At 47.9% G+C, this 27,890-nt stretch overlaps 2 protein-coding genes across 2 annotated transcripts in view; both read left to right on the top strand.

Moving 5' to 3' along the window:
* Positions 1 to 9,321, top strand: part of LOC144732353 (phosphorylase b kinase regulatory subunit beta-like) — a 140,260-nt gene extending 130,939 nt beyond the window's left edge. Inside the window, exons 28-31 of the mRNA XM_078613832.1 lie at positions 1,066 to 1,198; positions 2,780 to 2,887; positions 4,564 to 4,701; positions 5,980 to 9,321. Of these exons, the coding sequence (XP_078469958.1) occupies positions 1,066 to 1,198; positions 2,780 to 2,887; positions 4,564 to 4,701; positions 5,980 to 6,117 (517 nt within the window). The 3' untranslated portion in view covers positions 6,118 to 9,321. The remainder of the gene's footprint in view (positions 1 to 1,065; positions 1,199 to 2,779; positions 2,888 to 4,563; positions 4,702 to 5,979) is intronic.
* A 3,050-nt stretch (positions 9,322 to 12,371) lies between these two features.
* Positions 12,372 to 25,681, top strand: LOC144732352 (CKLF-like MARVEL transmembrane domain-containing protein 8). The gene is made up of 4 exons (XM_078613831.1): positions 12,372 to 12,793; positions 22,461 to 22,634; positions 24,999 to 25,121; positions 25,563 to 25,681. Exons 1-4 carry the CDS (start codon positions 12,704 to 12,706, stop codon positions 25,635 to 25,637), a joined length of 462 nt encoding a protein of 153 aa, XP_078469957.1. The 5' UTR covers positions 12,372 to 12,703; the 3' UTR covers positions 25,638 to 25,681.
* The last annotated feature ends 2,209 nt before the right edge of the window (positions 25,682 to 27,890 follow it).

Genomic DNA, 27,890 nt, shown 5'->3' with positions numbered 1-27,890 from the left:
TCAGGTATAATGAAATAGCGACATAAAATCTAACCAGAAAACTATAGACAGACATATAAGCAGACAGATATCACCAAGATACATAGAGCGAGCAACACAGGTACAGAGAGGGGTGATCGTCTCTGTGGGGTGGCCTTAAATAGACAGAGGGGGGCGGAGGCAGAGTGAGCCGCATGAAGGCTTCTGCCACCTTACACTCCGTAAGGTAACCAAAATAACAATGGAGTAATTAACTGTATTTTGATTTTGATGGGTTTATAAACAAAAACAATTTAATTATAAAAAAAAATTCTTACATTTTTTGGGGTTAAGATTGTATTGAAAACTTAAGATCTGCATTTTTGGCCAATCTTAGCAATGCCTCGAAAGACAGTGACATCATAAGACTTTCAAAATAACCGCTGTTGTAATTTATCCAAATTGACAAACCACATTTCACTCTTTTTATGCAGAGTTCAGGACTATCAACTTCACTACAATTTGACAGTCCGGTTTAATCATGAGTGGCTTAGACCTGGATTCAAACCCACGGCCTAAGCGGTGGCAGCTCCACAGCTCAGTGCTCTGACCTCAAAGCAACCACCCTGCCACCTCAATATGAGATTAATACTAAGTGCAGGTGGCTAGCCAGGCAGCTCAGAGCTTACTAAGCTGGCCGCCTCACGGAATCCTGGTTTAGAATGCCAGCAGCCGCCCGTGATTAATCTGGGTTCTCAAGTGTAGCAAGTTGATGGTCTCAGCCTGGTCACCGGTATCTACCAAAAAAAAAACTCATCGTATTACATTTGGTTTGGAAATTGCCTAAACTCCAGCTGTTAGAATTAAATGTATGCCTCTGTGGCAGGGCGTGTGGTTTAGAGGGTGCACGGTGTGATCTCTAAACTAGTTCTGTGATATCCTCTTCCACGGGCCATTCTCTAACACGGGGAGCATCGCTCTGTGAGAAATACGAATCACGTGACCCCGGTGGCATAATTGAGATGAATCCGAGGAAAGAGACAAAGGAGAGTATTTATTTTGTCGTCGTGACGCTGTTACCCACGCTCGTGACGGCCGCGGACGCAGCTCTGGGTGGCTGCACCGCCGCTACCTCGACGGCTCCCTCAACCGCACACCGCCGGGGTTCTACGACCGCGTGTGGCAGATCCTGGAGCGGACGCCGCACGGGATTGTGGTGGCCGGAACGCTCCTCCCTCAGGTGGGGGGGGGGGGCACGTGACCCACAGGCAGCACCGCCAATTACCATCACGGTCGTCGTTGTTACGCCTCTGATAATGATGCCTCGCTGAGCCTCAAGATTCTTCTGCAGGAGGGTACTGCCAAGTTTTTGTCGCAGCCCGTCCACTAATAATGACGGAAATGCATGACAAAATAGTTGAAAATATAAATGCATGTGTTTTGTGGTTCAGATGATCCCATCTGCTAGCGCATATTTGGTAGTTAGCCATCGAGCAAGCCAGCCAAAGCGAACTGTGCAGAGGTTGGGTTCAGATAAATGTGAATGCTTAAGGATTTTTGGAAAGGGCCTTTATTAATGTTTGATTGTGCATCTTTACCCCAGAACGTCTCACCGAGTCTCAAGTCTCATTTTCAGGAGGGTCCTGCCCAGTTTTTTCACAGCAGGGGATGATGTTGCTATGTGTAATCCCAATTAAATAAATTGCAGGTAATTGTTTTACCATTAGGATATTTTTCGGCCAATACCAGTTACGTTGTAAGGTCTATTTGTTTTTATTAATCTATGGGAGGACACCAGATAACCCTTAGAAAATGCATGCAGAACAGAGGGAGAACATACAATCTCCAGACTGAAAAGTTCAGGAATCAAACCCAGACGCTTGTTTGCTGTGAGGCACAAGTGTTGCCACTCTGCCACCCTGCCGTCTGATAACAGCAATAGCGATGCTCTCTGTTGGTGCAGGTGGCTCGGGTTCGAGCGAGCAGCTCCCAATCGAAAGTTTGCGAGTTCAAATCCTGGTTGGGGGTTTACTCATCCCATCATCCCTCTGGGGTGGATAAAACAAGTACCGCTTTGTGGGGAAGTTGACAGTGGTTGTTTTATAAATATAATTGTTTTAGAAATGTGATTTACACCACTGCTTCAATTCTAATTTAAGTAGGAGGAAATCGTTTGGACGGTTTACCCACGGAAACCTTGCTGAATCTGCCGGCTCTCTCTCGCGACGGTCCTGCTTGTGACGTGATTATGTCCACGGAGAAAACCCACAGTGCACGCTGTGAGAAGATAGCATTCGATGGCCTGCATAGATGGATTCAAGGATTCACTTTGTATCCTGCCATATCCTTGCTGCCTCGCAGCCCCAGAGGGTGTGCAAGAATAAAGAAGCAGACGGTCGATGTCCATGCGTCTCGTCAACCACAAGGCCTCCCTGGGAGTGCAACATTGATTCAAGACAACCATTACTCTGGACCGGTTTCGATACACAGCGTCTCGTCAGCAATTTTTCTTGCCTCCAAAGTGCTGTGATGTTGGCGGTGATATTAGTGGTGGCGGTGGTAAAGTTGTAGTAGAAGTGCGGACGGTGGTGGTGTAAGTATGGTGGTGGTGGGATGGGTGTTAAAATTAGAGGTTATGTATGTTGAACCTATTTCACACCGTATGTAGCCAACCGTGCTAATCGACGATGACAGTCATGATAACGATGGCAATGACTTTGACGACGATGATGCAAGAGAACAAGTTGATTGGACAATGCACGTTGTCAACAGCAACGATGATGCTCACCATGACGACGCCGCTCTCGCTCTTGCTCCACAGCAACCCACCCTCTCGGACATGACCATGTACGAGATGAACTTCTCTCTGCTCGTGGAGGAAATTCTGCAGGGAATTGACCACCCCGCCTATCGGCAGCTGGTGGTGGAGGTCAGTGCTCACCGCACCCCTGCGTATCCCCCAAAAAAGGCAAAGATCCCCCATATAGACTTTAACAGACTATTGCGGCAAGTGCTGTTAGTGAGCACCTATGAAGGCCGGCACTGCACAAGGGGGTGGGTGTCCAGCACCACACCTGGCTACCTTTGTCATCCCAGTGTTGATGTTGTACACACCACACCAGATACTCATTTTAAGGTTGAGTCGACCTGGTAGAGTCCCAGAACTGGTTCAGATATTCTCCACTGTTAGATGGCCATGAGTTGGAATTGAACTCAGCCCTCCGAGTTCATAGTGCAGTGCACTAACCACGACATTACTACTGCTCCCGTACACCCAGCTACTTTCCTTCTGCACACTCAAGTATGTATATATGTTGGACTTCTTTCACACCGTACTTACCCAACCGTGCTAATCAAAGGTGCAGAAAGGACAACAAACTAAACACAAAAAGCAGTTCTAAAGAAATGAGTTTTCAATCTGGATTTAAAAGTGCATAGCTCCAGTGGCTTCCTAATATCAGAAGGAAGAGAGCGTTTCAGACAGCCACAGACCACCCCTGCATTTCGTGACCAACTGCGTCCCAACATCATTTGTCTGGGTGCTTGATGTGATGCCGTGGCTGTGGGATCAAATCCTGGTTGGGAATCAGCTAAGCCCATCATCCCTCTTGGGTCAATAAATGTGGTACCACTTTTTGGGAAACCTACAGCATTTGTCCCACGTTGAGTCTGGCCAACGCCATGTGAATGTGGAATTTCGCCTCCGGCTACGATCGCCTCCTCTGCTCTGTGAAATAAAGAATCCCACTTGTTCTGTACTGGATTATAACCCTTTCCCATTCCGATAACGTACACGTACATCATCAGTTGATTATAACCCTTTCCCATTCCGATAACGTACACGTACATCATCAGTTGAAAAACTAAAATAAATTAACTTTATCGGTACCAAGGCTCCCGTAAAGCTATGCGGGAGGGCATGTGGCACAGTTTGGCGCCTGCCATCATCGAGTGCGTTAGTGTCGCTACAGTTCTCTGTGGTGAGTATAATGTCTTAAAAAATGGGGGCGCTATGCCTCTATAAATAAAATGTACACTAACTGCTTGCGCGTTCCGAGATTCAGTAGTGAACGGGACACACCCTGCGACTTGCATAAGTCTAGAAAAGGGAAAAGAGTTCATATACATTGGCATTTAGATAACATAAAACATTTTTTTTTTAATATGGGTTTTTTTCCCAAATGATATTCCATTCATGATATTCGGTGTCACGTCATAAGACCTTTCCATGATACGTTGTGAAAGATTTTCGTGATAAGTGCGTCGACTTTACTGTGATCCCTGCGTGGAGCCTCGATGCCAAAGCTGCCGCACAGCTGTGAGACGTTCCGTGAATATAAAATACAATGATTTTATCAAGGAGAGGCTATGGCCTCTTCATGTGCTGTAAAGAAAGGCCATTGCCCAAAATGTCGCCTCATATTTTTCCTTTTAAGGCAACGGTGTTATTACAAACATGTTGAGTTGTTTGTGCTTGCAAACCACTTCCAAACACAGTTTCACTAAATCATTTGTCAGCAATCTCACAGATGATGATGACGATGATAACGACCATGATGGTGATGACGATATACCCTCTGCCCGTCCTCCCGTCCTTGTGTCCAGCTGTTGATGGTGGTGTCTATAGTGCTGGAAAGAAACCCGGAGGTGGAGTTTCAGGAGAAGGTGGACCTGGATTTGCTGCTGAAGAAGGCAGTGAACGACTTCGAGCACGAGCGCACGAAAGTGGGACACGTGCACGAGGTGATGGCTCGGCCTCCTTCATTCTGTTTGTGTGTTTGGTTCAAACGTGCTTCCGCGTCGATCGTCCGTGCGGACCGCCCGTCCACTTCGACCGCCCGCCCGCCCGCATCGATTGTCCGCGTCGTCATCGTCATTCGCGCGTTCAGTATTCGCGTCGTTCTCAGAGCGCGAGCGAGGCTATCGCGAAGGCGCCGTGCTTCACACAGTCCACGGTGGTTACAGAGTAACCACAGAGTAACAACCATCAACAGGGGGGGGCTATGTTGCAATGTGTAATCCCAATTGAGTAATTTGCAGCTACATAAAAAAGGCAAATTTGGATCCGTGTGTGCGGAAACATAAATGACTTTTTCGGATTACATAATGGCATCTTTATCGTTCACTGTGAACTAGACGGCGAGTAGTATTTTACTGCTGATATATCCACAGTAATAACCAGGACGTCTTACCGGATTCGAACCGCGAACCTTGGAAACAATTAAAACTATATTTATCAATTTTTTTTATTAACCAGGTAAGGCCCACTGAGCTCTACAGCTCTTTTACAAAAGTGACCTGGCCACAAATGATAGCTCAACAAAGTGGCTCATTATGTGGGAATTTAAAACCACCAAATACTCTAAATGCATGTTTTAAAGTATGGAGGAGAAAAGAAAACTGGAGGACGCGGAGAAAAATCCACGTGACCACGTGGAGAACATGCAAACTCCAATTATACAGGTGTCAGGGTCGGGATCGAACCCACGACCTCTTGTATACCAGGCGAGGTAGTTAACATCTCGCCACCGTGGCTGCGAACACGCTACCGTTGGGCCGGACCATGACAATATTAGCAAATTGAGTCCCAGCCGTGTTGCGATCAGAGCCGTGTCTTGGGGTGAAGAAACGCCGTTGAGGAAACTCCTTCGGGCGACACATTGAGCTGTGACACGGCCGAGTACCCCACGTGTCTGAGACGCTGAGCCGCACAGCGCAACATAGCCTGGCACTGTGACGCCACCGCTGTGGTGACGTAACCATCGCTTAGTGGCGAATGGCAGCTGTTGTTGAACATGTGTTCATGTGTCCATGTAAGGGTTTATGTTTAATCTTCACGTGGCTTCATGGTGCACCTAACCTGGCACAATCGCCGTGGTCACGTCACCACCACTTAGTGGCGAACGGCGGTTGTATGGTACTGTATATACAGCGTACGTATGTTTTTCCTAGGTGCTCGCTCACACTTTCCCCAACAGTCTGTTCAGGATCTTTGTGTGTTGTCTGTATGTGTGCGTGTAGGATGCCTTAACAGCGTTCTACCAAACGCCACCGGTGGGGAAGTGTGGAACGGCGGTCTACCTTGCACGAGCCGTGGTCAAAATGCTCCTGTTCGGAGCAATCAAGCCTGTGTCTGACGACCCATGCATCATCAGCTGATGAGGCAGCGCTGTGTCCCATCGGCCCCACCTTGCAGGGGTGGAGGCGATAGGTTTTGGAACAGTGGCGAGGTGATGTCTTATGAGCAAAGCTACCGAACTTCTGGGAGGCTCAACCAACGCAAATGTTGACCTGGTGGGGCCCCTCCCTCTGTCCATCACAAGCCCCGCCTATTGCACGTAGCCCTCGCCCACTCCTCTGCCAACCATGCCCACTGCTCAGATAGCCCCACTATTTTTCCCTCTTATCATGAGTCGATTGTGAGGTTATAGAATGTTAGACCGGGGATGAAATCCCAATTTTTTGCAAATGCTTCGGGGGGGGGACCAGCATGACAGACTTTGTGAAATGGGGGCTCTCTCGGCCGCCCCAGGATGCTTTGGTAGCGTTGCGTATAAGTGTAGGCGGTGTTGGAGGCTGTAGGTGTGTGTTTGTGCAGTTGCAGGTTTTTATCGAGGTGAAAGAGCGAAACCGTGAAGTTAAAATAATTTTGTTTTTAGCCCAGTTCTGCTGTTATTAGGGTCGTGGACAATTGTCCTTCCAGAATGCCTACAGTCAGCAGGGCCTCATGTCATCTATTCATGGAATGGGCTCCTTGACGATAACATCACAGCACATGAAACCCCATCTCGCTAAAAAAAATTCTGCACATATATTCGGCAAACTTCCAGCTCAAGTAATTATAAATTTCGGTTTGGCTGTCATGCAACAAGCGTAACTCGCAGTGACGGAGCCGCTGTGAACCAGAGGTCTCTTGAAGTGTTCTCAGAGGTACCTTTGTAATATCCAGCTCCACGGGAGACCTTTGCGAGAGTTATAAATCCATACTTAGCCATCCCCGCTTCCATCTCAACTCTTTCATGAATATGGCACGGTCCAAATAATTGCATTGATCCATTGATGACATGACACCTGTAGCAACATGTTGGTAAACTTGATCTCGACTTACAGTTAGGACAACACATTGGGATGCGCCGCCACCCTTTTATGTAACAAGAGAGACGTTTAAACCGCAGTGAGGGGATCGTAGTCATCGACCGTTTGATATTTCCCGACTCTCCCTGCAGGGCCAAGTTAGTTACAGAGCTCATCAATGGGGACAGGGGTGGGGCAGTAATGTGTGCAGCTTAATTTCCAATCATAAAATCAGGGAAGTTTGAACGTGGAGGATCTTAAAACAGAAATACGGCCAGATCATGACGTGGCTGTACGTAAAACTGAATAATCAATCATATCGGCGGTGAAATCCCACTGCGTGTTAAGTAGCACTTAAGAGTTTATTGTTTGGCATTTGCAAAGCATTCACAAGCTGCAATGATGAGAAGCTATCGAGTGTTTTAGTTGTCTGTGAGGCCTGTATCGTGCATGTAAACAAATCACAGTTTTCAAAAGCCCTGCAGATTTGTGCAATAGTTAATTATTTTTTTGAAATACATTAGAGTTGTATTTTTGTTTTGTTTTATTTAATCGCCATCAATATAGAGCGATCGGAAAGGTTGTGAGTTCAAATCCTGGCTGGGGGGTTGACTCAGCCCATCATCCCTCCAGAGCAGATAAAATTAGTACCACTTTGTGGGGGATTCAACCGTGGTTACTCGCTCCCCGTCACAGGATTGTGGAGTTGGAATTGTCGCCATTGGCTTAGGGCTGCAAATGGGAGTTGAACACTGCTGCTTCAATGCTAACTTGAGTAAAACATCACTGAAACGTATCTGACAAATGCTCCTCTCGGAAATCCTCACAGAGTCTCGGGGGGTGGGGGGGGGGGCTCCTGGAGAGGTGACTCTTGACCAGTTTTCATTTTGAGTTTTTTTTTGCATGCACGAGGAAACGAGAGTGTCGGGACAAACCTATGCACACGAGGTGATAACGCCCATCATGCAAGTGGGGAAATCGTCTAATTGCTCCACTGTCCCTTTAAATTAACGCACATTATATGCATGCAATCCACCAACCCCACTGTCACGTCACCGTTTCTCATGCTCCTCTGCTGCCCTCGTCATCTAGAATGCCCTCCTCCCAGTTACGGGAGCTGGCAAAAGGAAGGAAGCGATGGCGAGGTAGCCTCAGCATCATTCGTCTTGATAACCTCTTGACCTCAACATTAATCGCTACAGAAGTGCAGTGATTTCTCATGCCACTGCTCGGATGAGGGCCTTCCACTGGAGTGAAATCTTCAAGGGTATTTGGTCTACTCTTCCACGTTGACCAGACATGTTGGGAGGAGGTGAGAGCACCCACACTTTACCGCTCAAAACACGGCCTGCCGGTCGACTGTGGCCTGCCCGTGTGTCCTCCTTGGTGAGATGTGGCAGGGAAATTAGGAAACCTTCCCCCACTTAAGTTGCTTTGCTAAGTTTGTTGAGCCAGCTGGCCAGGATGGGGCAGAACTTAGCCCACCACTTTTCACCCAGACAACGGGAGAGCAGCACGAACTAAGTGTTTCTAACCAAACATTAGAACTAACAACATATTCAAGAATCACAGTTAAGAGACAAACAACATATATACTATATTCTTGGTTCTTTCGGTAAAGTCACGTAGAAGGGAAAACAATAAAATAATACAAATATAAAACAATACAATTCTCACGACGTTTCAACACAAGCAATCATGATGATGATTGCTTGTGTTGCAGTCGAAACGTCGTAAGAATTTGATTGTTTTATATTTTTATTATTTTATTGTTTTCCCTTCTACGTTATTTTACCGAAAGAACCAAGAATATGAATCCCTGCAGTCACGAAAGCTTTAAATCAAAACATATATACTACTAAAAACAATTAAAATTAAACAAATTTAAAATCGCATCGATCGTTTCAACTGGCGCACCAGGAGATGGAATCGAACCTCCAAACTCTTCATGTCAGGTGTGGAGGGCTCACCATTACACCGCGGCAACTCTAAATGCAGTAATGTTTGCACAATGTTACATTTCAGTTACAACAAAGTTATATGCACTGATTTTTCAAAGCATTATTTTTAAAAATGTGTTCAGTTGAACTTGCATACATAGTTTAATGTTTTGTATGGGGAAAGCATTGAGATGATCGTAATAGTGACATGTTCTTTAAGTGTCACTGTTGAGTAATTTCAACCTCTTGAGTGCCTGAGAACCCAGGTGCCTTGTTCTGACCCAGCAAATGTGCGTGGTTATTTAATTGTGTCTTTGCTTACTGAAAAATAAATGTCAGGCTACTGGAATGTTGACGTTTTTCGAAGTCATTTTTTATTGTTTTAACTTTTAGGTTCGTTTTGAAGTCACAACAATATAAACATGCTGCGCGTTCGAAATGAAGAGGCCCCCAGATCGATAGTGGCAAACTTGAATAGGACAGTCATCGACTTACGAACGGGTTCCGTTCCTGAGTCCCGTTCGCGACTCTCAAATTCGTAAGTCGAGGACTGCCTGTATCTTTACCTTTTTATAAAGGTCAAAGTAACTCCTGCTTAAAGCGTGGGGCATTACAGTATGGACTGCATCAGTGGGGCAGTGGTGGAAATTCCACATTCGTGTAGCGAGAGGCCAGCTTACACCCAGTGGGGATGAATGATTGTTGCAGGGCGTCAGACTCAGCTTCCAGCATTCCTGGGTGTGTCTGGGTGTGGTGTGTGACTCAGGTGTGGTGGGGCTCATTTAATTTCTAATGCTGTGCTACAAATAATTTGGTTGATGTTGAATATCCGAGAAAGCCCCACTGAGTCTCAATGCCCTGTAAATCACCGAAGTTTTTTTATGTAAAACATTTAAAGTATCACAATCGGTCCCGTCAGAGGAGCGGTGACCCAATGGCAACGCTGCGCAAACAAAGACCCGGAGGACGGGACTTTGATTGATTCCCGACCACGGGTATCATCAGTGGCTTCGTGATCTCTAAACAAGTTCAGGGCCTTCCCGAGGTCAACTTAGCCTTGAATGAGCAGCTGATATAGTGTGTAAACATCAGAACTGGGGAGACAAAGGTGGCCAGGCGTGGTACTGCCATAAGGACTCCCTCGTGGCCCGTGGCGACCTTAATAGGTGCTCGCTAACAGCACTGTCCCACACAACACATTTAAAGTACTGTTGCTACACGGGGTGTCTTTGTCTTTCTATGTTTATATGTACTGTATATATGTAGTTTATTAAACTATGTTTATGAAACCAATATGGTGAAGTATGGTCAATACAACCCCCATGATCGATACATCGTGGGTAGGCCATATGACAGTGGCTTGGCAGGGCTAAACGTTTCATATACTTTTGTAATACTACTTAATTAGTTGTATAAATGTAATACAGTATTGTGTATCTGAAAGTGACGATGATAATGCATCATGATGGATGGGAGGTCACAGGACAGACCCAGACATTGTGGGTGGAGAGTGCCGAATGTCATCTTCACAGATCAGAATCTTTATTTAAAGTGGAGGAATCTGATGAGCTATGAAGCTCTTCGCATATCAATTAGGGGCGAGTCAGCAGGTTACTGATGTGTAGCGACTGACCCGCCACCCAACTGGCATTGCTGTGCAAGCTGCAGCGGCGAGTGTCATCTCGCAAACTTAGGGGCCGTCCATAAATGACGTCACGCACCTAGGAGGGGGGGGGGGGTTAGACATTTGTGACGATGGGGGGGGGGGGGTTGAAAATGTGACGTCACATCAAAATGTGAAACTTTAAATACATATATACACGTTTGATTTAAAGCTTTCGTGACTGCAGGGATTCATATCCTTGGTTCTTTCGGTATATTTTTATTATTTTATTATTTCCCTTCTACGTGACTTTACCGAAAGAACCAAGAATATAGACAACACGTTCTACTTAATTAAATAGACTTTTTAAATATATGTTTTCTCCTACAACATCAGAGTGCAGCGCCACATTAAATACGCACTACAATGACAGTAGTTTAAAGCGATTTGAAGCATGTTTTATTTTAGGGGGGGGGGCAGAGCTTTGTGACGTCATATCTGAGGGGGGGGGTCTGACTTTTTGTGACGCCGTGTGACGAAGGGGGGGGGGGTAAAAAATCGTCAAAAATAGCGTGACGTCATTTATGGACGGCCCCTTTATACCAGGGGAGGTATTCAACACCCCGCCAAGTGTGGATACCCCCACCGTCTTGTTAAAGATGGGAGTACCCACACTTTACCCCGCCACACACCACCAGCCGGTCGACTAACTGGGGGTTTAACCCATTCATTGAACTGCAGAGTGGATAGGGGCGGTGTTGGGCTTCATGCAATGTGTGCCAATGTTTAATGAACTTCCGGCGCCCTGGGAGATGGATAGTCCAGCGCGCTATCATCCCATTAGGGGCCGTCCATAAATGACGTCACGCAATTTTGGACGATTTTTGACCCCCCCCCCTCCTTCGTCACATGCACGGCGTCACAAAAAGTCAAACCCCTCCTAAAATATGACGTCACAAAGCTCTGCCCCCCCCCCCCAAATAAAACATGCTTCAAATATCTTTAAACTATTGTCATTGTAGTGCGTATTTAATGTACCGCTGCACTCTGATGTTGTAGGAGAAAACATTTATTAAAAGTATATTTAATTAAGTATAACGTGTTGTCCATATTTATCTAGAGTTGCGCATTTTGATGTGACGTAACATTTTTCAAACCCCCCCCTCGTCACACATCGTCACAAATGTCTGACCCCCCCCCCCCCCTAGGTGCGTGACGTAATTTATGGACGACCCCAAAGGAGGTTGTGGGTTCGACCCCGACGCTGACGCCTGCTGTATATTTGGAGTTTGTGTGTCTCTCTCCCCATGGTCGCGTGGATTTTTCTCCGGGTCCATTAGTTTTTTTTTCTCCTCCACATTTAGAATCAACATCACCACGCGTTTAAGAGTATTTGGCTGCTATAAATGTCCACGTAATAAGCTACTTCGTTGAGCTATCATTTATGGCCAGGTCGCTTCTGAAAATACGCTGTATAGCTCAATGGGCCTTACCTGGTAAAAATAAATATATTAATAGTTTAAAATAGTCTGCGCAGCTTGGGAGAGTTAGGCCTGAGGCGTATTTGGCTCAACAGTGGAGGCCTTTCCGCCAGCAATGGCACGGTCAAGCAATTTCAGGGACGCGCCTTTACCAAAAGTTATTTGATCTTGCGAATCATGAAATCAGTCATTGGAGGGCGGCTGCCACCTGGGTCCCCCCGAGGCATCTCTCACAACACGCAGGCTGGCCCAGACACAGACACACAAACACACCCCGTCCACTAACGCGATTCTCCCCCACAGAATAGCCAGCCAACGCCCACAAACCCACCCGACCTGTTTACTGACGTGCAACCATTCGCTTGCTTTTCATCTTTCTCTCTCTCACTCAGTTACAGACAGGCAGACTCCAACGCCTTCGCTCGCTCTGGGAACTGCAATAGCCCTTTTGTGTGTGTGTGTGACAGTTGAATTTCGCGTTCACGTTAACCGATAGGAGTGTAGCACAGTCTACTTATACACGTTACAGCTCATAGGCAAGCGCGCGCGCGTGTGTGTGTGGTTTTCCACTGTGGAGTTGAGAGAGGCTCTGGGAAGATCTTGTTCTTGTTGCTGGAGGCTTGCTGCCACTTTGGACGTGCGCGAACATGAGTCGACTCGAGCAACCCAAGTTCTGGCTGAAAACGGACGAAGGCTTTCTCAAGACAGTGCCTGCAGTCTGCATGCTCTTAGAAATAGTAGGTGCCCACGTGCATTCACCATGCTCACAAACACCCATGTGCCTGCACGTCGAGTTCAGGCCTTTGAAAGCTCAGCGCAGTGTCGCGGATGCTGCTCTGGTTGTAATGGATAGTAGCAGGTCGCCGGGTTCGATTCGAGTCGATCGCCCCGTGCGACAGTTTAAACAAAGGTGTAAGCATTTTTGTTGTTGTTGTTGTTGTTTCAAATGCAGTACCCCTGCCTCTGTACTCCCAGTGGTATGTACGTGTGTATGTTGAACTTCTTTCGCATCGTACACAGCCAACCGCGCTAATCGGAGGTTATAAATGGGTACAAACACAACCAGTCGATTGGCAGGTTACGTTTGGTGGGAGACGTAAGTGGTGGGTACTTACACCTCTTCCAAGACATCTGGCCAGTGTGGAAGAGGAGGCCATATCCCACACGAGAGGGTGACTCTATCTCTAGAGCGGCCTCCAGTGACGGCTTCTTCCGCCAGCAGCGGCGCGAGGAAGAAATTGCAGGGCTGCACCTTTACCTTCGCGACAGTTTTGGAAAATGCTGAGACGCACGTTAATTTGCAAATTATTTAGAGCTTGAATGGTTTCACGGAGCAAGTCACGGCCCTCCTCAACGGTGAACATCGCTGCTGTGGAAGTACCAGGTGGCTTCGCGCTCGGACCACGAACCCAGCCAGCCCTGCCTGAGATTGTGTTTAAAACTCGTCTTGTCCCTGCTTCTCACCTCTCCCTCTCTCGTTTCACTCCACTCCGCGGTGGCGAGATGTTAACTCCCTCGCCTGGTATGCAGGAGATTCGTGCGTTCGATCCTGACCCTGACGCCTGCTGTGTGTTTGGAGCTTGCACGGCTCTCTCCCCGTGGTCGCGTGGATTTTTCTCTGGGTCCTCCAGGGTTTCCCTCCATATTTTTCAAAGTGCGTTTAGACTATTTGGCTGATGTACATTTCCACGTGAAAAGCCACTTCGTTGAGCTATCATTTGTGGCCAGGCCGCTTCTGAAAAAAGAACTATATAGCTCAGTGGGCCTTGCCTGGTAAAATAAAAAGTTTAGTTTCGTAGTCTCTGGCCACGTTCTGTCCGCTCCAGCAGCAAAGGCCTCCTCGTTCCCACAAAGGCCACCCACGGTCATCAATCTTCGTGCCATGGAAGGAGGTTGGCACCTTCTTAGCGTCTGCTCCTTTTGCCTGGAATTCTCTTCCCTCTTGAACTCTGTGCGGTTGAGACTCTGCTGGCCTTGCACAAGTGGAGACTGTAAGACCCCAATGAATGTTCACGTGTACAGAGACAGTTTATTTTTTTCCTCCTTGTGAAGTGGCTGGAGATGCGGTTGCATTTAGACTCGGGATCTTAATTTAGACTGGAGGAGGAATCCGATGAGCTGTGAAGCTCATTACTCACAGATGTCCAGTCTGAGAGGTTCCGCGGATTTACAATAACGCTCGGCAAGTGCCGCAGCACATCGGAGGTGCGATTACCACGATTAGCACGGTTGGCTGCGTCACTTGCATTCTGTCACTTGGATTTTATTGTAACCTGGAGTTCGAATTCGGGTTCTCGAGTGAAGTGAGTTGATGGGTCTCAGCCTGGCCACCAATGGCTGCACGTAAATAAAAGCATGAAATATAGTTAAGTTTAATCTAACCAGGTAAAGTCTTAACTGAATGTGATGTTTCCATCCTACCTGCCTATGTCAGCTGTTATTTCCGACTCTGTGTCTCTCTCTATGGCTCTCTCTTATATCTCTCACATGTCCTTTGGATTGCACTCTCATGCTCACATTAAACAATTGACGTGCTTGCGTCCGGGGGAGGAATTCCTTTCTAGCTCAGACCCCGCTTGCTTGCCCATCACCACATATATAGCCTTGTTGTTGTAACAACTCTCTCGCTGGTTCAGCAGTTCCACTGCTGTGGACGACCGCTTGTGTTGCGATCAAAACGTCGTGATTTATTTTATTTTATACCTACGTGACTTTACCGAAATAACCAAAGAGTCTAAGTTTAATTTGGTTTATTCCTGCTCTGAGACTTAAACATCTCAGGATATTTGCCAATGCAACGGACACATGGCAAGACGTTAAATTGGATGTAACCACATCTCGAAAACGTCAGTACAGAGCAGTGCAAAAACGGGTGTTTGTTAGCACGGTTGGCTACGTACGCTGCGAAAGAAGTTCAGCATACATACTATGTACAGCTCGTCATCGGGCAGAGGAAACGAGGAAACGCTTTGAGCCTGGACGTGAATGGGTACGGGGAGTTGACAGCACGGATGTCTGTGAGAAGGGAGTTCCAGAGTAGAGGGAGCAAACTGGGACTGGGCGATGGTCGACTGGGGGCCTTCGACAGATGCCTTGGTTGCTGGGGTTGGAGAGTGTGTTGAGGGGGGGGGGGTAAAGTGGAATGAGAGGGGGTTGGAGGTATGGACAGGCAGTAGCGAGTACACGCAGGGTCTTGCATACGGTGAGTGCGGTCTTGGAAATGATCTGGAATTGTATCGGGAGGCAGTGGGAGCAATCGCGTGAGCATCAGGGTGATGTTGTCCCCGTTTGTGGGTTCGGGTGAGGAATATGGCATTGGCATTTTGGGTCAACTGGAAATTTGAAGATGAAAAATTTGGGGCAGCCTTAGGGAAAATATTCTGACGTCGTTTTCTCTGACACAGGAGGGGGGTGCACCGCAAACTGCAGATATTCAGCTGGGTAAACGCCTCCTCAGACCGTGTCAGTCATAGGAATTGTTTGACCATACTTCACCATGCTGGTCAATACGGGTTGATGATAGCCTTTCCACTGTGCTGCGATGTAACTGCCCCACTGGACATGTGTGAAAGAGCTTCAGAGCTCATCGGATTCCTCCACTACTAATAAATATTCTGATTCTGAACCAACAATCCACCTAGTGCTTGTGTGCACGCGGACCGAACGAATCGTTCCGTGCGTCTCGTGAGGTGGGCGTCCTCTGGGACGCGTTCCATTCCTCGGCTGGCATTCCGTCATTACTCCGGCCCATCGTCCATCATCCCGTCGAGGCATGACGCGTCACGCCCAGGCCCCACCTGGCTCACACCTCACCTGGCTCGCACCTCACCTGGCTCGCACCTCACCTGGCTCGCACCTCACCTGGCTCACACCTCACCTGGCTCACACCTCACCTGGTTCCCACCTCACCTGGCTCACACCTCACCTGGCTCACACCTCACCTGGTTCACACCTCACCTGGCTCCCACCTCACACTGGCTCCCACCTCACCTGGCTCACACCTCACCTGGATCACACCTCACCTGGCTCCCACCTCACACTGGCTCGCACCTCACCTGGCTCGCACCTCACCTGGCTCGCACCTCACCTGGCTCCCACCTCACCTGGCTCCCACCTCACCTGGCTCCCACCTCACCTGGCTCCCACCTCACCTGGCTCACACCTAACACTGGCTCCCACCTCACCTGGCTCCCACCTCACCTGGCTCCCACCTCACCTGGCTCACACCTCACCTGGCTCACACCTAACACTGGCTCCCACCTCACCTGGCTCCCACCTCACCTGGCTCCCACCTCACACTGGCTCCCACCTCACCTGGCTCCCACCTCACCTGGCTCACACCTCACCTGGCTCCCACCTCACACTGGCTCCCACCTCACACTGGCTCGCACCTCACCTGGCTCGCACTTCACCTGGCTCCCACCTCACCTGGCTCACACCTCACCTGGCTCACACCTCACACTGGCTCCCACCTCACCTGGCTCCCACCTCACCTGGCTCCCACCTCACCTGGCTCCCACCTCACCTGGCTCCCACCTCACCTGGCTCCCACCTAACACTGGCTCCCACCTCACCTGGCTCCCACCTCACACTGGCTCCCACCTCACCTGGCTCACACCTCACCTGGCTCACACCTCACCTGGCTCCCACCTAACACTGGCTCCCACCTCACCTGGCTCCCACCTCACCTGGCTCCCACCTCACCTGGCTCACACCTCACCTGGCTCACACCTAACACTGGCTCCCACCTCACCTGGCTCCCACCTCACCTGGCTCCCACCTCACACTGGCTCCCACCTCACCTGGCTCCCACCTCACCTGGCTCACACCTCACCTGGCTCCCACCTCACACTGGCTCCCACCTCACACTGGCTCGCACCTCACCTGGCTCGCACTTCACCTGGCTCCCACCTCACCTGGCTCACACCTCACCTGGCTCACACCTCACACTGGCTCCCACCTCACCTGGCTCCCACCTCACCTGGCTCCCACCTCACCTGGCTCCCACCTCACCTGGCTCCCACCTCACCTGGCTCCCACCTAACACTGGCTCCCACCTCACCTGGCTCCCACCTCACACTGGCTCCCACCTCACCTGGCTCACACCTCACCTGGCTCACACCTCACCTGGCTCCCACCTCACACTGGCTCCCACCTCACCTGGCTCCCACCTCACACTGGCTCACACCTCACCTGGCTCCCACCTCACACTGGCTCCCACCTCACACTGGCTCCCACCTCACACTGGCTCTCACCTCACCTGGCTCTCACCTCACACTGGCTCCCACCTGCGCTCAAACGTCGACATTCTAACGACTCACAGCAGCAGCAGGGGACAGAATGAATGACAGTGTTAATTATCAGACCCATATATGGAGGCATTGGGGGTGGCTTTGCCCGAACAAGGTCTGAGACTTGAAAAAAGCCATTGGTAGCATTTTTGTCTGTTCATCGATCACCATTGGCTGACTTCAATATTAGCATAATTTATAATTCATTATGTTCGGGGATTAATTCTGCCCCTCAACGTGAACATAATTTATCACTAATTCTGTTCGTGCATTAATTCTACACGTTGACATAATTGTTTCATTCATTCTGTCGAGCGATTCATCGTATCCGGTTCCAGCGCGGACGGTTAAAGCCCCCGGCTGGAATGAATTGACGAGAAACCCGACCCCCTGGAAACAACAGCGCGGGTTGCCTAGCCACCTTGCAAGTGAGCTACAGCCCCCTGTTTATATTGAAGTCCTTTTTTCAACTATTCATTGCATTCATTTTTTTGTCGAGCGCATCCACAGCTCCATCGGTTAGCGGCGGTTCCGAATTTATAATAAATACTGTACGTTTATTCGCGCCATCGAAGTTGTGGCTGTAGTTTTTTGTTTTAATAAATGATCTTTCTCGATTTATTTCTGTATATTTATATGGCAGTAGATGGCTAGTGAGTGACAGAGATGAACAGAGAAATAGATATGCGAGAGTCCTCGACTTGCAGACGTAATTCGTTTCTGTCACCCGTTCGTAAGTCGAGCGGGTTCGTAAGTCAGAACACAATACAGGTAGTCCTCTACTTACGATGGAGATGCGTTACGACGACCCCATCGTATGTCGAAAATGTCGTAAGTCGAAGATGGCCTCGCCTACCCAGGAGTCTTAAAGAATGGTGATAATTTAGCAAAACAGCTATTTACAGTACCGTACTGTATAAACTATATACTGTATGTATTTATTAATTACAATACTGTATTGCACAGTAAAATGTAAAGTAATAAAACAAGGTAAATTCTTCGCCTACCTATATGAACTGCAATTTAATAGAAAGTTTTTTCAGGAAACAATCCTATCTGCTATAAAAACTTTTAACATGCATTGAACGTATCGTATCGTGGTAACCTTATAATGAAATCGCTAAAGCTACGTATCATACATGCATTGAACATATCGTAACGTATCATTGTACTGTACTTACCAAGATTCTGTCCGTCGTCTGCATACTTGAACGATGTTAGGTGGTTGATGGCAATTTTGTCGTATCGCTATCGCCATCGTAAGATCGAAATATCGTAAGTCGGACCATCATAACTCGAGGACTACCTGTAATGCACTGTACTATATTTAAATGCACATACGGTCAGTGTTTTGAAATGTGTTACGGTTAAACAAAAAAGTGGAAGCATTCATAAACTCGTAAATAAGAAATATTGTACATTTCAATATAACACTGTAAACAAAATACTGTACTGTATTTAATAAAATTTGAAATATTGAAAAGTAAGAAATTATGAATGACAACGATAATTAGAATCCTGCTGCAGTGGTGCATGCAGGTCTGCTTTATGTGGATATGAAAGCTATTCGTTTATGAGTCTCTATATAAGTACAACAGTATATGGATCTCTACGTGAGTCTCTGGGTCTCTGAAAGCTGGACACAACAAACTACAAAAGCAACAGAAATTTGTGTTTTTTGAAACTTTAATGGACGGACCCAAGATTATTAACATAAAATGAATAGTTCGAGTTCTTAAATACGTAATGAGAAAAATAGAGATTGGATTCAAATGTGTTTTGACTGGGGAAAATCATAGGTACAAGAAGCTGGGGTAGACAATGAATTAGTTGCATGAGCAATTTGAACATTCCGATGCCAAGTAATTGAGTGAATCTCATGTACAGAGCTCTTTGGAAGGGAGACCACGATCGCCAACGCCTTTGAGAAAGGAGATGGCTCGCGTAGAGAGTGAGACAATGTTGTATTCGTCAAGAGCCATGGTCAATCCGCTGCTGGATGAAGACCCTTCCAAGCTCGCACCACCTCTCACAATTCCGCATTGCAATAATCCACCGAGGAACTACACACAAAACGACTTATTCGTTTGTTTCCAAAATTTTTGTTTATTCAGTTCCTCGGTTTGTAAGAGTTTGGATGACTGCGTCAGTAGAAGCTGATGCAGTCATCCAAATAAATGCCTTTTAATTGTCCACGAAACATTTGGCACAATTGAAATAAATTAATTATATCGTGTGGTCACGAGAGATGGCAACGCCTTTGGGAGGCTTTCATCCAGCAGTGGATTGATTATGGTTGATGATGATGATGGTGGTTATATGATGATGATGGTGGTTAATATGTACTCTTTGTCAATATCCAATAAAGCCTATTTTTCGTTTTTTTTTACCGCCCCCCACAATTGTATTGCAGTTGTACCATTACACACACGTGGATATGAAGGCAAGTTAGGGAAATAATTTTCAGTGTTCAGAAAAGAAAGTTAACTTTGTGTTAAATGGACGTTGGCCAGTGGTCTATCCCAAGGGTCGGCAGCCTCCGGCTCTGGAGCCACGTACGGCCCTTTGAGGATCGCTTCGTGACGCATTATTTATTCAGATCCCATCATCTCATATTCACCACACGGTGCATTGCGGCTCTTGAAATATTGAAGTGTTTTTTTTTATTCGAAAAAAAAATGGAGTGGCAGCCACGGTACGGAATGCGATTGCGAGGATCTCCCCTGCGGAGATGGAACGAAGAAATCGTCTCGTGTGTCAGGTGGATTTTTACATTGCAGCACTGTGAGAGAAAGTGAGAGCTTGGGGTGGGCTTCATCCAGCAGTTCACGGATCAAAGCTGATTATGATTATAATGATCATTCTTCTTGAATATGGCAATATGTTAATGAGCTAAATGGCAATTTGAGTTTCGTGTAGCTTGGCTCTTCCTCCTCCGTTAAATGAGCGCAGACTGCAGTGGTGTACGATACGGTAATTAGTTTGGGTTGCACGGCCACATCCGTACGACTGTAGTTTGTCTTTCATTTTCCATTTAATGGTGATGATGATCGATGATGTGCTATTGGTGTCAATGTCATAAGATGAAGATATTCCCATTCGGATCTCTGCCTCCTGCGTTGAGAGAATGGCCCCAACAGTAGATGCCACTAAATTACCACTGAGGTCATGTGCATTAGCATCTACATTAAAGGCGCACCTTTCACATTCTCTGCACATATTGTTCATAGTATGTCAGAGCTGGAATTGAGCCAAATTAATACAAACTATTAAAATATGTTTTTGTTAAATGGTGCCGTCATTGGTAACTGGACTAAGTTCATGGAATCACTTGAACTCAGTATAATCATGGGTATCTGAAACCCATATTTCAACCCAGGATTCTCAGCGGCACTAGTTCAGCGCTCTTCTAACCTCTGAGACACCTGGCCACCTCACTGTTACGAATTCTTACTGCTATATCCGAGTTTGGCTCCATGAGTCATAAGCATTTTCACTGAACCTAAAGCATCCTAGTGTCACCAACCCCAAGAATGGATCATGATTTCACTTAATATTTAGCCTCCTTTTTAAACCCGCCTAGTTTGCATTGTTTCTCATTTCCCCCGCCTTGTCTATACAGCGTTAGCCTAAATATTAGCATCCAGTTTGAATTGATTAGCATAAAACATGAATAATTGTTTTCCACGTGCCCAATTCTATGCATGCATACCGTGAGCGCGCGTGGGCTTTCTCCGGATCTTCCGCTTGTCTCCCACGTCATTAAACAATTCAAAGATTGGTGAAAAACATCCTCCTCAAAAGAGTCCTTGAATCGATGCTGGTAGATAAATGGATGCATTGTGACTTGCCGACTTCGTACGGCTTACTTTGGCTCTTTGGGCAAAAGTTTCCGCATGGGGAGAGGTGGCATAGTGGTTAGTACACCGTACTATTAAAACAAGAAACCTGAGTTAGACTCCCGGGCCACGGCTAACATCAGAAGCAAGTGATAGCTAAACCAGCACTGTGCCTCTCCTAGGTCGACTCAGCCTTGAATGAGTACCTGGCGTGGCTTGCAAACATCACTGAGGAGACAAAGGCAGCCTGGGGGTGGTTCTGGCCCCCTCCCCCCCTCCTCGTGTGCCATGCCGGCCTTCGTAGGTGCTCGCTAACAGCTCTTGCCCAAACAGTCTTAAAGGCTACACGGGGGGTCTTTGCACTGCAAAGTAGAGCAGAAAACAAGTTAAGCTTCATTTCTTAGTGACAGCACTTGCCAAATGTCCCTGCAGCACGCAATCTCTTCCTGGTTGCTTTATTAAGGGAAAATGCACCAAGCCAAAGATTTAGATCCCCCCCTCCATTCGTCTGTACAAAGGTGGAATGACTCGCCCATTCATTGATGAATATCGACTTTTAAGCCAAACGTTCATCATCACATATCTTGCTCATTGTCCCTTTCGATGTGTTCATGGTGTATGCCATCGGTTCACTCGGCCACGGCAGCAGCTAGAAGCATCGGCATTCTCCGCAATGGTTAAAACCAAAAAAATAGGATAAATTGTTGAATCGAATTGCGACGATTCATCCACGTGGAGTGACGTCACGCGCGGGACACACACAGATTCTTGGCTTATTATATGTTCTGTATGTATGTGCGTTTGTCGTTAGTGGTGGCGCTATGATTACGGCACTATACTACGAACCTGGCGATCCGAGTTTCATTCCCAGTCGTGGCCAATACCAGTGTCAAATATCTGAACCGGTGCGGAGCCTCCCCTAGGTTGACTCAACCTTAAAATAGTACAGTACCTGGTGCAGTGTGTAAATATCAGCAGTGAGGAGACAAAGGTGGTCGGTAATGGCGCTAGCCACCCACCCCCCTCGTTTGCCATCCCGGCCTTAATCGGTGTTCCATAACAGCACTGAAACCACAACCGCCGTTATTCTCTGTACTTCAAACACCTGGCAAAATAGTCATGAGACTCATTGCGGCTCTCCTGGGTAAACAAGCGTGATTGCAATGATGATGATTATGATCATGACAATGGCGGCAATGATAACAACGCTGCTGATGATGCTACTACTACTGCTGCTGCTGATGATGATGCTAAATGCTGATGCTGTTGTGCAGGTTCTGGGGCTGGTGGTGTGGGCCCTGGTGGCCGCGACCCCTTACAAGCGCGAGCCGCCGCTGGGCTTTGTGGTGTGCGTCGCCATCACCTTCTGGATCCTCACCATCTTCATGTTCATCATCTACATCGCGGAGCTCTACCGCCACATGGTGCAGAAGCGCTGGCTGCTGCTGGTGAGCTCGCTGGACGCACGCGCCGAGACCACGTCCCCCGGCACGCGCTGGGGAAAAACCCGTGCCCCCCGCGTGTCCGGACATGGTGGTATAAGAGTAATCATAATCAACTAACCTAAAGATTTTTTTTACATTTTATTTTCCCACGTAATGCCCACTGTGCTCTTTTTGAGAAGCGACTTGGCCACAAATGATGGCTTAACAAAGTGGCTTATCACGTGGACATTTATAGCAGCCAAATAGTCTAAATGCATTTTGATTCTAAATATGGGAGGAAAAACCAGAGGACCCAGGGAGAGAGTTTAGTTCAGTTAATTTATTTGGTATAGCCCTGTGAGCCATGCGGCTCTTGAATCGGGTGCAACCGCAACAAACAAAAACATGAACAAGAAAACATCTTAATGTGACTAGGCGCAACAAAAAACTCCAGGAAAAAACAGCAAAGTCTTCCAGAAAAAGCACCGTATATCAAGGCTGTGTGCAAAAATCCCAGTGGGACATGCAAACTCAAAAGATACAGACATCGGAATCAAACCCATGACCTCCTGCATATTAGGTGAGGTAGTTAACACCTCCCCACTGGCTGGATAATACTAAAGATTACACTAATTTACATTTGTAAGGCACATTTCATTTGGAGATTTCCCCAATGCATATACTGGATGTCGTGTGCTGGCTTGCAGAAATATTTTCCGGTTTATCCAACTGGAAAGCTGAAATTAGGCCTCCGTGCCTACCGCTTCGAATCAGCCCACTAACGATGTTGCACCTGCGTGAACGTACACGCGAACCCCCCCCCCCCGCCCCCGCATTGTGGTGAAGTATAGTCAAACAACCGCCGTGACCAACGCGGCATGGGCAGCCATTCATCCAGCGGCATATTGACGCGGCTGTGAATTAGCAGTTGTTATTGCACATGTGCACGCACGGACGCACGCTTGCACATCCATGCATACATACACACGTGCACACACCAACGTATGCAATCACGCACACATTTGCACGCAACAAAGACAAAGATCCCCCATGAAGCCTTAACGGACTGTTGGGGCAAGTGCTGTTAGCGAGCATCTATGAAGGCCGACACTACACACGAGGGAGGGGGTGGGTGGCCAGCACCATGCCCAGCCGCCTTTGTCTTCCTTGTGGCGATATTTACACTCTGCACCAGATACTCATTTGAAGCTGAGTCGATCTAGGGGAGGCCCAAGGCCGGTTCAGATAATCGTCACTGATGTTGGCCGTGAGCGGGAATCGAACTCGAGCCCCCGGGTTCATAGCACAGCGTGCTAATCGCGACACGACCGCTCCCTACACGCACACACACACACACGCGTGCACACAACGCCACAGACACACAAACACACGTACAAAAATGCACACACAGCACACAAAAAACACATCCCTGATTGTGCATCCACAAATCTTTAGGCATATATTTACTCAGATGACTGCTGGTGTATAATTTAGCGAAGTAATTTGACTGATTAGAGGAATTTTCAGGGAGAGGGGTTTAAATTTGGATTCATTACAAATGCGCGAGTCACTTTCAGGCCGTGGAGCAATTTCCTGAGCCCTCATTTTTGGAGCCTCGCTCATTTTCTTGCGCTCCTCCTTCACGACCACCACGGAGTTTGTTTCACTCGCTGTGCCTCGGTTTGTCTGGCCCCAGGGGTGTGTGATGGGGCCGGGTGTCTCTCAGCAGCCGCAGTGACTTCCTGCTTCTAACGAGCATTCGAAGGCAGTTCGTACCTGTTTATACACCACACGAGGTATTCATTTAAGGCTGAGGCGACCTAGGGGAGGCCCAGGACTAGGAATTGAAGTTGGGGCGTCGAGTTTGTAGCGCGGTGCGCTAACCACTGCGCCATCACTCCGAGACAAAGACGGCCGGGCGTGGTGCTGGCCACCCACCCCTTCGTGTGCCGTGCCGACCTTCATAGGTGCTGCTCACAAACAGCGCTCGCATCAACCGTCTGTTCAAAGGCTATATGGGGCATCTTTAGCTTTGGCTTTGCTCTCCATGCACACACATGCACAAAAAACAAAGACAAAGATTCCCCGTATAGCTTTAACATAATGTTGGGGCAAGTACTGTTCGTGAGCACTCAATTGAGTCGACCGAGGTGGGGCCCGTGTCCAGTTCAGATAATCGTTACCGACGTTGGCCATGAGCGGGAATCAAACTCTGGTTACCGGGTTCGTATTGCAGCACGCTAACCTCTACACTACCGCTCCCTGTGCACACACACGCACCGCACACACAGGATGATGTCTGTGCGCTCCTAACGTTGTCTCCGCTCCCTTCTGCTGCTGTCCCGCCGCGTCCTGGCCTCCCCCCCCCCCCCCCCCGTGCCGTCGCAGGGCTTGCTCTTCAACGCGTGTGCCGTGTGCTTCTACTTCGCGGCCGCCGTGGTCGAGGCGATGCAGTCGAGCCGCATCGCCCGCGAGCTGGGGGATCAGCAGGGGATCTACATCGCGGCCGCGGTGAGCTCCTCGCACTGCTCGTGCCGCTCGTGCCGCTCGTCTTGGTGTGGTGGAGCTCCACGAAGGTGGCCCGGCTATGGCACGAGGTGGTGGAGCGACTGTGGTGATGCCCATTGATGTTATTTTTACGCAATCGCTGAGCAACGTGGCTCAGAGGGCCCAGTACGACTGCGCCAGTGGTGGCAGTAGTAGCGACATCCTGCACATCATCATCACTGTCAATGTCATGGCATCGAGGTTGGTATCAGCATCAGCGTGAATTAGCCCCAGCTGTCTGCGTGGTTGGGTGGCAGATCCAAACCTCGAAAATGCATTGAAAGCTTGACATTTTGGGACTCCCCCTGCCACCACCTGCCCACTGGGATGTTTCTAGACACTCATTTGGCATTGCTACGCATGCAATATTTGTCTGTGTGTGTGTGTGGATGTGTGTGCACACAGGTTATTGCCTTCGTGGTCACTTGCTGCTACTGCATCAACCTTGGGTTCAGCTTCCGGGCGTGGAGATCGGCCTAATGACCTCCTGACCTTTCCACCCCCCCCCCCCTGCCCCCCCTGCCCCCCCCCCCGCACCTCCCCCGGTCCCCTCAACCACAACCTCCACAACCCCAACTCAAATGTGGACACACAAAGTCAAGTCAAAGAGTTTCGCTCTCAACACAAGGTGTGGGGTGGTGCACATCTCCATTAGCGATGCTGAACCATTGGTGGAAATTCCACATTCATATGACAGGAGCAAGTATTGTCTATATAAGATCCACTTTTGACTTCCCACAAAGTGGTACTCAATTGATCGACCCTGCAGAGATGATGATGAACGCGACGATTTGTTAATTCAAGTTATCTGACCAGAAAGTCGGTTTTATCTTTTATTTCTCAATTACTCCTCTACTTCACTGCACAGAAATAAAGAGGCACGGTCACAAAACGTCGGTACAAACCGAAGCTTTGCTATGTTCTCTCCAGAATTACCAAAGTGATTTTGTGTCTGTTGCATGGTTATGCGACTGTGATGATATCAGCGACCTGTTGTATATATTCAACAGACCTGAGCTCAATATCGCGGCCGCAGCGAACACCAGTGGCTCTAGGCCTACTCGGCCTAAAGTGCATACCTGGTACAGTGTTTTAATATCAATGTTGGGGCGACAAAGGTGGCCCCGGACGAGATACTGACCACACCACCTCGTCATGCACATTGCCAGTGTGAGGTAAATCTAGCTAATTTTTTTTTTATCTTTTTTAACTATACTTTTTAATTTTATTTTATCAAGAAAGGCCCACTGAGCTATGTAGCGCTTTGTCAGAAGTGACGTGGCTACAATAGATAGCTCAATAAAGTGGCTTGTCATGTGGAAATGTATAGCAGCCAAATACTTTAAACGCATGTTTCTAAACGTGGAAGGAAGAACTGCAGGACCCGGAGAAAAATCTACGTGACCACGTAGAGAGAGACATGCAAACTCTAAATATACAGGCGTCAGGGTCAGGATCGAACCCACTATCTCCTGTATACCAGGTGAGGTAGTTAACATCTTGCGATCGTGGCATCCTAAGCTTGTGAGGTAGGATTGTGACTCCTGTATAATTCAGAATCCTATTGTTGTTATTTCAAACCCCCACGTGATTGTTTAACACCCCCCCCCCCCACCCTAGTTTTGCTAAGTGATTGGGTCATACTTCCACGAGAGGATAAATTGTTACAATAGAATGTGTACCCCAGCCTTCAAATAATATGTACAATCATCAATCCCTGGATGAAAATACTATGTGGGTAAAATATGATCTCAAACTCGCCTTACACTCTATAGAACTAAAGAGAGGATTGTTGTCTTTGAAGTCTATCTGCCAGTTATCTCCATCTCTTAGCCTATCCATAACACCTGTGCCTGCTCCATTACTTGCCATGTGCACCTAGCCTGGCACAAACATCCTTGTAACATGTGAAGTGGTGAGTGGCAGCAGTTGTGTGTGCTTGGATGGTTTAAGCACTGCTATGACCTAAGCCACCATCGTTCATTTCCTAGCAATGATGAACAACAGTGGAACCTGTTAACTTTTTAATCTGTGCTGAGTTATCCCCCACGTTAACTCGGCCTATTGCGTGACTTGCACTATTGCGTGACTTGCCAGCCTTAATAAGTGCTCGCTAACAGCACTTGCCATATCATTATGTATAGTTAAATAGGAGGTATTCGCAAGCGTGCGTGGTTTAGGGTTGAGGAGTTTTAAACGGGGCATGTTGTGTGTGTGTCTGTGGAGCAATGGTTGTCGTGCAGGGAACGGAAGGGTAGCGGTTAGCGCTACGCTGCGCTATGAACCTGGCGTCCCGAGTTCGAATCCCGCTCACGGCCAACACTAGTGACAATTATTCGAACCGATCCTGGGCCTCCCCTAGGTCAACTCAGCCATAAATGAGTACCTGGTGCGGTGTGTTAACATCGCTACTGGGGAGACAAAGGCGGCCGGGCGTGGTGTTTGCCACCCACCCCCTTGTGTGCCATGCCGGCCCTCATAAGTGCTAGCTAACAGCACTTGCCCCAACAGTCTATTACAGGCTATACGGGGGATCTTTAATGTCTTATTGTTCTGCTTTTATAGGTCAATGGAAAAATAGTCAATGCGGACGCATGCTCATCACTGTCGCTGCATATTTCAGTTTGGGGTTTTTTATTCGAATACAGTATTTTATAAGTATATTATTTTCTTTGTTTTGCCAATGTCCATTCCAACACCACCATCGCCGCTTGGTACATATGCAATCGGAGC

The sequence above is a fragment of the Lampetra planeri genome, chromosome 42, assembly GCF_965212315.1.
Source record: "Lampetra planeri chromosome 42, kcLamPlan1.2.h2, whole genome shotgun sequence".
Lineage (NCBI taxonomy): Eukaryota > Metazoa > Chordata > Hyperoartia > Petromyzontiformes > Petromyzontidae > Lampetra > Lampetra planeri.
Note: the sequence above shows the minus strand (reverse complement) of the source record. Positions and strands in the feature narration are given on the sequence as shown.

Excerpts from the sequence above, each read along its gene's own strand:
- LOC144732352 (XM_078613831.1), top strand. The coding sequence starts at position 12,704 with ATGAGTCGACTCGAGCAACCCAAGTTCTGGCTGAAAACGGACGAAGGC. Across the intron at positions 22,635-24,998 it reads AGAAGCGCTGGCTGCTGCTG|GGCTTGCTCTTCAACGCGTG; the intron begins GTGAGCTCGCTG and ends GTGCCGTCGCAG. Across the intron at positions 25,122-25,562 it reads GGATCTACATCGCGGCCGCG|GTTATTGCCTTCGTGGTCAC; the intron begins GTGAGCTCCTCG and ends GTGTGCACACAG.